Below are 9,998 nucleotides of genomic sequence, written 5' to 3'. Positions count from 1 at the left end.
TTATTGGAACAGCCCAGCTTTTATTTGCAGCTTCAGTAAGAAGTTAAACTTCTTAGTAACTATACTCAGTAACTATACTTAGTGACTACTCAGCTTCTCGATGGGCGTGACGGAGACACGATGATGTCATCAGAATCATCAGAATAGAAAGCGGCGTCTTCATCGATGTCACGAGACTCGCTCTGGGCTGCAGGAGACATACAGCACGCATGTTTATAGGTGTGTGGACGCACTCCTCTATAATTACCTTTAACACTTACATTTAAGAACAAAGGCCATGAAAGAAATAAACACTTGCTGTGACCTCTGTCTGACCTTTTGTGAGTGTCTTCCTGGAGGCAGAGATGTTAGACGCAGGCCGGGTATTTTTCTTTACACCTTCCTCTTCACCATCATCACTGAGAGATGCAGCATCTTATTAACAGAACAGCAAAGAGTAATTAATGCCATTCAGCCACACCCTCAGAGACACATGTACAGATGCTATAGTGCTAACAGCATGCATTTAAATATGGACCATTTCTTCTCTCGTGGCATTGACTAAACTTTTCAACAAATAAAACCCTGTCTGTAGGAATCTAGAACAGCTCAGCGAGGGAGTTCATGTTGCTCATGATAGGCCTTTCACCACATTATTAAAAACATCAAATGAAGATGGTAAAAAACAGCTTCACTGGAGGCTGTCCTTTACAACTTATAAAATATAACTACAATGTAACCAGTGAAGCATGACACAATACGACACACTGTAAAGCTCCATAAGAAAGCACGTGTTCTCAGATCGAAAAGAAGCTGGAACGATGCAGGTTAAACTCTCTCAGTGAAGCCCACAAGGTATCAAATGCAGAGGCATCCTTGTAAGATTATAGGGGGGAAAATGCTGACATCACTGCTTTGCTCTATGCACAAGCATGCTGTGACATGCTCAATACTCTGGGACATGGCGGGGAAAGTAATGGGGGAGTCAGTTAGGGCAGACAGATGTGAAGGCAGGACTCCTGAAACAGAAACAGCTTCGCACAATGTTCTCAGAGAACTCCTAACTTTCTTGCTTAGGAAGGATTGAGGATAATTCACAGAGCGGTTCAGTCACATGGAAAGTTCCATGCTCATTCGATCTGTTCATAATTAATCACTGTCATCATCTGATTTCCTATTTTGGCATTTAACAGGAAAAAATGGTTCTACTTCGGCGCTGAAATGAACTGCATCACAGCATGACACAGTCAAATCCCTGCAATCGTTTGTGTGATGGCTCTGCTGATGGGAAGCTGCGACAGACCTGAGTCATCGCGGATGTTGCGATCGCTTGACGTGAGCGCATTAAATATAATTCTGTAAAGTTTAATTAACATTGAATTACTTGCAGAGAGTTTGGGGGATATTTTTCCAAACTCTTTTTTTCTTCTTGTCATTTGCGCCTCTGTTTAAACAGTTAAGCTCCTAAACAGTCTTTTTTACTCCTAGTAAAGTAGAGGCAGTAGTGGTGTGAAGGTCTGCTGAGTGCCCTCTTAAGTCTTTATTTTATTTGAGGCAGACGGTGCCCTCGCTGGTGCTGAGCAGACAGGGACAATAGAATTACATTACTGCTCCAGCGAAATCCATCAATACTCAAAGCAGTGCCGGGGGGAAGGAATCATAAGTGATTTGGAACCTGAGAGCAGGGAGGTGCATACATCAGTGAATATGAAGTCTGAGCACTGAGCAGTTACAGTGTAGCACGAAGGCACTGAATACATTTGTACAGCGTGTTGGGGTGCATCAACCCCTATCCCTGAACTGAAGATGGATGGAGAGCTGTGACTTTTTTTGGTTTTTTGCTGTGTTCTGATGAATATTTTGATAGTTTGCTGTGGATGTGTTTGCATAGAAACAATTTTTAAAAGATGGCGAGAACCTCACCTTTTTTGCTGGGTGGGTGTGGTAATGCACTTCCTCTTGGTGCCAGCGTGGGAAAATTGTTTTCCATTAAAGAAGGCACAGACCTAACACACAAACGCAAACAAGCAATTGTGGATTTTTTTCTTTGGTTTGACTGTTTGTTTGTTGTTTTGGTTTTTAATTCAGTGCATAAATGAGTCACCTTTCTTGTGCAAGACTACATCGAGCCAGATGTCCCCTGCACGCCGACTGTATCATCGTCAAGGCGTCATCATCCAGCGTGTCACCAACGGAGGAAGCTTCATCGCTGAAGTTTGAGGATTTTTCAACCTGGAAACAGCAAAAAAGGGGGAAGAGATAAGAAAGCTTCAGCAGGGACAAAAGCTTACAGCCAACCCACCAGAAAATGTTTTTTAGAGCCACCTAGTGGTTATTTGTGTTAGCTGCAACGCTGACTCTGGCTTATTAAGGACATCATGATCTCTAGTAGGATTGTTGGAAGTACATCAGCACACAAGTAATTTCTGGTTTAATCAATTTTTCCCCTTTTGTTTGGGTTTGAAGGAAAAAAAGAAAGAAAAACAAAATTACATTTAAGTCCTTCATTGCTGAAAATACTTCACACACCTGCTGATCATTACCCAGCATTAGAAAAACAAAATCAGCACTCGTTATGCTCAAATTAACCTTAACACGAGACATGAGTCTTCAAGTATCCATGAAAAGTAGCATTTATTGTTTTTATTAGTACACTGTTCTCGATGCTTTACAAGTACGGCTTGATATGAGTGCATCGCATGGAAGCGTGTGGGTAAAACCTGATTCAGTGCATCTTCCGGTAGCTCCTTCAGCTGCGAGTCTCTGAAGAGGTGGCCTCTTAAAGCTGACTGCAGCATCACCGTGTCCTTAAAAGAGAATGCAGAGGACGGATATGGACAGAAAGAGAAATCTGGGCCAGTGTCTAGACATTTTTTTTTTTTACATAACATTTCTATCAGATATTAATAACTTCCTTTGCATAAGCGTGTTACATACCCTGTTTCTGTGCTCCCTCCAGCATATCTGAATGTCTAATGCTGCTTTCTCCATTTCTTCTTTCTCTCCGTCATCTGTGACTGATTCCTCACCTCCCTCTGCCTCCTCTTTGCTCCCCGTGTCCCTCTCCTCTCCCTCTCTCACACCTGTGCTGCCCTGAGTCTCCTCTGCCAATGTGGGAGGAAGAGAGGAAAGCTCAGCCTGTGCAAGTTTACTGTTTTCCTCCTCCAGAGTTTGGATCCGAGTTCGCAACTGTTTCAACTCCTGTCTGGGAAACACAAAACACACGCGTGCAAAGCAGTAAATAAACACAACTTTGCATGAAAAGCAAACTCCACCTGCAAATCATCATAATTATTAGTATTAGTATTATTATTACATATTTATCTATTACTTAAGACTTAAAATGGAATTACACTTGGCTTTTAACTTAAAACTACAATGATCAATTTTATGAACAATGCAAATTGAAGAAAAGTGTGGACACACTGAATCACACCCATGTCAAACACCAAATGCAGGAGTGAAAGTGTACTTATGCTGCCGTCTCTCTTCATCGTGTAGTTTTTTCTGTTCAGCTTTCCACTGTTTTGTCGCTTTCTCAAGTTTTTCTCTTTCAGCCTTCAGCTGTTTCAGTTCATCACTGGAACCACAGACAACACAGATTAAGTATAGAGAACAACAGCTGCTGTTACGGATGTAATAATGTGGTAGGTTCACATCATTCATTTATTAGACTTTTACATTTAGAAGTAGTGTTTTGTTTTTTAACTGAGCAGTCTCAGGCTGCTCGTCACTCACTCTCTACTTGACAGCAACTCTTCAAGTGCCATTTTCTCCTCCTCCAATTGGCTCAAGCGTTCCCTCAACTCCGAAACCTCCTCCCTTTCATCAGTGAGCGTTCCCCTGGAGACCACTGCCTCTGTTGCCATGGTAAACGCCAGACTCTCAGTGAGTGTGGTCTGGACTTCCTTATCCAATAGGATGGCGCTCTTTGGTGACTGGGCGTGTCTTTTGCTGTCTTCCAGCCTCTGACAGGAGGAGAGAGTCTGTTAGCTGCGAGCTTAGAAACAGAGGCAGGCAACTGCTCGTGTTTACATGAACAACTGGTTACGGCTTCCTCTCACCTTCTCCACCTCCAACAGCCGTCTCAACAGTCTCTGTTTACTCCACTCTCTGTAATCTGGGACACATCATTACACTATTTTCAGTAACATTACAGCACACAGCAGAAAACTGTAACCACTTTATGACCATCCTCTTGATCTCCAGGATTTTCACTTGTGACCAAAGTGCATTTAGTCTCCTTGTGTGTTTAATTGGAGGCACAGCATTTTGTTTTAGTTGTGGCTTAAAAACTACAACTTTTGAGTCTTCTGGAAGCTGCCTGCATCCATGACCACAAGGACTTTTTGCCCCTTTCGCCCAACAGCACAGATGTAAAGACTAATACCAATTCCTTTGTTTCCTTTGTCTTTGCATTGCACTTAATGTTAGCTGGAATGTAATCAGTAATGGCAACCTACGTAGATCATAAAGAAAAACTGTATTAACCAATTAGGATTTAAAAACAATACAATTGTTTTATAGCAGCGAGCTTTACTAGGAGACAGGAAGGCATGTTTCTAGTACAAGCTCCTTTAACGGGACCCTAAATCAACATATAGAACACACTGGTTCCAGTATCATTGGTTTTTTACTCCTCCCGGTTTTATACATATGTACATACTGTATGTAAAATATACAGCGAGTTGTAGGCGTTTTACACTGATATCTGACTCTTGCTGGTTTTTTCAGCACTACGTTGTGGCGTGTGAGAAAAGACCTTTGGCTCCTCCAGCAGGACTGTCGGTGTTGAGTTCTTCTCTGAGTGCCACGTTCTCTTGTTGAAGCTGCTCCAGGTTCTCAGTCAGACGGTGAACTGTGGAGCTCAAAGCTTTTTGCTGCCTCTGGGAGCATTTGCTCTCGGCTCGACAGCTGCAACAGAGCAGGTAAGGAAGTCTCAATGCCAGAAACATACTCGTTTATTCGTTAACCTTTTATAATGATGACGACGGAGATCCGTGATTCTCCTGAACTCGGCTACACTCAGACACGTGTGTGTCAGTCACCTTTTCTCAGCTGCTTCTAGAAGCATCCTCAGTCTCTGGATCTAAAAGGAAAGGCAAACAGACCCACTTTACTGAACTCCTTTACACACCACCAAACTCACAGTGGGCAAAGTGGGACTGATTTTACCTCCTCAAAGTATGATTTGACTCGAATCTTCAGTTCTTCCAGGTTGGTGGCCCTCAGCTCACTTTGCAGTTTACTGAACAAGCAAAAAAATAAATAAATCACATGAGCATCATTCTGTTTTACACAGAAACCAAACATACAGAGACAAAGTTGGAGGACGGCATTACCTCAGGGCGTTTTCTTTCTCTCTGCACTGCTGCTCCAGCTTTAGGATCCTCTGCCTCAGTCCATTGATAACCTTGACAAAGAGGATCAGCTTTTCTTGTTATAAACACATCCTAAAAATTACATTTATTCCCGGCATGTTCACTAACCCACTGGATATACTCACCACGCTCCCTTCTCTTTTCCTATCTACCAAACTACGCGTATATTCAGATCCCTACAGGAAAAACATTGCACAGTTGGGGTTTTTTTTTTCCATCATTTTAGTTTCTTTGACAAAAAAACGACACACGAAAAAATAAAAAACAAATAATTTTCTATTCTTACCTTAGTGGGATCCAACAGTGATTCTATCTGTTTCTCTCTCTTGGCATTGTCTTCCTCCAGGCGTCGTATTTTGGCTTTCATTTGCTGGTTGTCAGATTTCTGCTCATGAAGGCTCTGCAGAGAACAGCACCAGTGACTACTCAAACATATAATAAGTGCATAAGGATTTACATTTTAAAGAAGCCTGACTAAATTAAAGAGGAAGAATTTTTGAGAAGAAGAACAAAAACGAGATGGAAAAGTCACTACACCGATGTGCAGGCATGCATGTCTTGTTTTAACGTGTGATTGTGTTACTCCTTACCTTCTTGAGGTGAATGATCTCATCGTACATGTCCTCCTTCTTCATGAAATCACTTGTAACTAAAGTCAAACCTGCAAATGATGGGAGAAGGTAAATGATTTCACAAAGAAGACAACACATGCTTGGCTTTGTAAGTCGTGAAAAACAACACTGACTGCACTAATATCACATCATACTCCCTTCACAGCCAGTATTTTTCCTTTTTTTAAGCGTCTCCTGTTCAGCACAAAAACCTGAGCTTCAGCTCTGTCTCCCTCTTCGCTCCATTTCTGAGTCTGATACACAAACGCGTTCTCTCACCGTTGGAAGCAGAGTGGAGATGTTTGGATTTCCTCGTGCTCAGGGTCTGCATGAGGAGCTCTGGTGTGGCGTCACACTCTGATCTCAGAGTTTGAGACACATCTGAAAAAGAGAAACAGACAGAGGCTACTTGTCAACATGCTTCGGTTTCCTGATTCATTTGGCAGATTTCTATTGTTTTTAATAACGCAGTGTTAGATGCCTGTGCCATGCTTGTTTTTAAGCCTAGATGATGTGCTAATAAACATTAAAAAGAAGTTTGGCTTACACAAACTGTTCCAACACGAGTCAATACTGCATCTGACTCATGCCTTTTCACACTTTTCGAGGACGCGCTGCAGAGCATGAATAATGCATTTAAGTTCAGATATGTGACGAAATCACTGAAAACCTATATTTCCCTTTACCTCCTTGTTTTTGCTGTACAGCCTTCCATAAACTGTTTCATTTCAAGCAAGCAGATAAACCCATTCACTGTTAATGTATTTATGTAGGCACCATTCACAGAGCTTGTTGTGCCTTCATGACACCTACCAAGGCCGTTGCTGAGGGAAGTAAGGCGAGCTGGGCCAGTCTCCCCGGGAGTGTCCAATCTGGTGTCCCCCAGAGAGGCCCTTGGTAGTCTCCAAGCACCCACTGCTGCTCTCCTGTGATTCACATTCAGACTGGTGAGGTATGGAGACCCTACAAATACAAAAGCAAACATAACTTTCAAGGTGGGTTTTCCTACAGAGTCTGAAAATACTACCTACAGCGCAGCCGAACAGGACTCACCTGGAGAAGGAGGAGGCTTGCCAGAAGAGACTTTCTTTTTCGTTTTCTGATAGAGGACAAACACGAAGAGGGCAAAGCAGATGACAGGAGTATTTATGAAACTGGTTTCATGCGGAAGAGCACGTCGAAAGCAAAGGAAATGTCCCAGCCATAAAAACAAAGACATAACAATGTGTTCATGTGGCACAGATTAGATTCACGAGTCCATTTGTTTACCTTTACTGGAACATCAGCAGGGAGCGAGAAGCCATCCTCAACCTAGGAGGCGTAAGACACCCATACTAAGACAGAAATCCCCTCTGATTGAGAAGTCAAAAGTGCTGAAAACAACTGCCATAAACTACCATGGCTTTAAATTATAGAACCTTATAGGCTTTTAATAAGCAATTCCAACAAGAACCACTGTAAAGTCAGTTTTAAGTAAACAGCTGTATCTTTAACCCAGCCAGATCAGAACACTCACCAGCTCCTCGTAGTCTTCATCTGTTTGGACATCACTCGCCTGAAAAGACGTCTTAGCATTGGCACTGAACATCGCTAGTAAATAAATGTTATGTTAGGTTGGAAAACTCGACTTTTTCCACTTCTAATTCGGTCATCTTTTCCCAACTCCCAAATCTCACTTCACGTCGCCTCCTCTCTTGCTAAGAAATACACAGAGGGGGCAACAAAAGAGACGCTAGCTATGCTACAACTGGGAATTTACGTGTTTTGGGACAGCTAACTTTCCTTAATAATAAGCAGTTCATACGGTAACGTGGGCTGTAGAGCATAGCTTCCTTAAAACTGTTAAAATGCTGCTGTCTTACGGTACAGAGGTTACTGATTTCTCATCGGCGTCGCAGATTGAGTCGTCTAGCAACCAGGCTGCCGTTAACCAGCGATGTCAAATTACCAAGAAAGAATCCGAGCGGTGCCGGAACTGTATGAGGACGTCTTCAAAATAAAAACGTAAACGCGTGACAGGCGAAAGTAAACGTGACGCGTGATGCTTATCTTAATTTAATGGTAGTTTATGAAATAATGTGTTTTAAGTTGGCAAACTACGCTTCGATTTCAAGCGAAGGGCAACGCATTTCTTTAAACAAAAAACTTATTTTGAAAATATTGGCCGGTTGTACCCGTTAGCTCTGTTTACCTTGATAGAGCACAGCCCAGGTAGTGTTTTGCCCGCTGCTCTCGGAGTGGTGCTACAAGGAGGGGCTGAAAGTGGGTTCTTCTTCCCAGAATCATTCAGGTCCGTGGGACACATACAGCCCAATTTGATCCTATCTGGGGTGGACCAAAAAAACCTCCATAATTTACAAAACAGATGATTAACAGATGGAAGTGTGTTAGTTTTTACTTGTGCATTACAGCTTACACCGCTGTAATACATCATAGTGGATATACAAAGGCGCAAAACATTCACGTGCGTTTTAAAACTAAAGAGTAACAATGTTTTTAATCCTTTACGATCTAAAAAACTTGAGATATCCAATATAACATTATTATCGACTTCTATTATCACTTTGCAAAGCCATTCAGTTGCCCAGATATGACCATTCTGAAGTCCAGTTGTTTGAACCCATTCTTGGTTCCATATAGCATGAGTCAAGGGGATGAGGATGTAAAAGTAACCTTTGAGCTCAGTTTGAAAAAGTCAGAAAAACTAATAAGAGAAGTTCAAAGAATAACTGACAGAACCTAATAGTCCTATTGCCTTATAGAAGACACAGGGGTGTTGTCCTAACATCAAACATGTATCAGCCTCTCTGATGCTGAGTAAGTTTGGCTTGTTCAGAATATTTGCCTGAATTGAAAAAAACCTGATCAAATCTTTCTCTTTTGTATGTCCACTGTCAGGAGTTGAGTTTTGTCATTCCTCAAATTCTCCTCTTTGCTGCAAACTCTGCAGCGAGCTGAGTGGCCATGTTCCTGTATCATTTTCTCATACTGTTTACACAGGTGCTGGACCCCCAGTGCCACACAACCAGGCAGACCAGCATATTTTTGTTCAGGGAGAGCAAAGTCATTGTAACCCATTTAATCGTACAGCTGTCCCTTTTTTCTTAGAGAGCTTCACCAGTCTGTATCTTTAGAATAAAACCAGTCACCTATTTTGCTCATATACAGAGAGATGATAATGGTATAATTAAAATTCATTTCAATTTTATTTATGTAACAGAAAAACGCAACAGCAGTCATCGTAAGGCATTTTATATTGAAAGGTAGATACCCTGCAATAATACAAAAAATACAATAACACAATGATACAGAGAAAACAATCAGATGACTCACTTTGAACATGAACGTGGCAACAGTGGTTTCTTCCCCTTTAACAGGAAGAGACCTCCGGCAGAACCAGGCTCAGGGAGGGGCAGATGTCTGCTGAATAACTTGACTTCATCACATAGTTTATAATAAAATAAAGACTTCCCACAAACCATCCACGATGTCTTTTCATTTTGGTCAACACCTACTAAAGCTGGACCCGCTGTCACAGGGCAAAGGGGACATATTCTAGACAAGTATGGTCCAATTTACCATTGGACTGTGGGAGAAAACTAGATTATCAGGGGAAACCATCCAAAGGTCACACAGAAACGACCCCTACCAGTGAGATGAATTCAAACCCAGTGACTTCTTGCTTTGAAGCAAGAGTCCTAACCACTGGACCACCATGATGCCCGGTGTCCTCAAACAATGATCTTAAATATCAAAGTTTCCCTTTGGAGTCTCTCCTTCTCAAGAGAGAATTTCTGTTTTTATCCAGATAAAGGGATGAAAGGAAAACTCCCTGATAGAAAACCTTTCTGCCTGTGAATGATGTAATTGTACCTTTGTAGCACCATCTAGACTGATAGTTGTCAATCATTTTGCTTCTCAGCTGTTGTTTTATGAGATCTTTTAGTCTATTTCATTTTGTCATTTAACTTGATTCAGTGCTTCCGCCAGTAATCAGGCCGGGCTCTGGCTAGTGGAATTGAAATTT

General features: G+C 41.9%; 1 protein-coding gene across 1 annotated transcript; it reads right to left on the bottom strand.

Annotated features, from left to right (window-relative positions):
* On the bottom strand, positions 1-7,935 carry iqce (IQ motif containing E). The gene is made up of 21 exons (XM_026171638.1): positions 7,488-7,935; positions 7,241-7,282; positions 7,025-7,070; positions 6,785-6,934; positions 6,251-6,352; positions 5,951-6,021; positions 5,647-5,760; positions 5,486-5,536; positions 5,322-5,392; positions 5,155-5,227; positions 5,028-5,068; positions 4,742-4,893; positions 4,044-4,099; positions 3,718-3,947; positions 3,452-3,559; positions 2,917-3,184; positions 2,700-2,786; positions 2,084-2,211; positions 1,903-1,985; positions 316-414; positions 1-187 (listed from the first exon to the last, which is right to left on the bottom strand). The coding sequence occupies exons 1-21, from the start codon at positions 7,557-7,559 to the stop codon at positions 90-92; spliced, it is 2,142 nt and encodes a 713-aa protein (XP_026027423.1). The 5' UTR covers positions 7,560-7,935; the 3' UTR covers positions 1-89.
* Between the last annotated feature and the right edge of the window lie 2,063 nt (positions 7,936-9,998).

The sequence above is a fragment of the Astatotilapia calliptera genome, chromosome 6 (assembly GCF_900246225.1).
Source record: "Astatotilapia calliptera chromosome 6, fAstCal1.2, whole genome shotgun sequence".
Lineage (NCBI taxonomy): Eukaryota > Metazoa > Chordata > Actinopteri > Cichliformes > Cichlidae > Astatotilapia > Astatotilapia calliptera.
The sequence above is the reverse complement of the archived record's forward strand: the minus strand, read 5'-3'. Positions and strand labels throughout refer to the sequence as shown.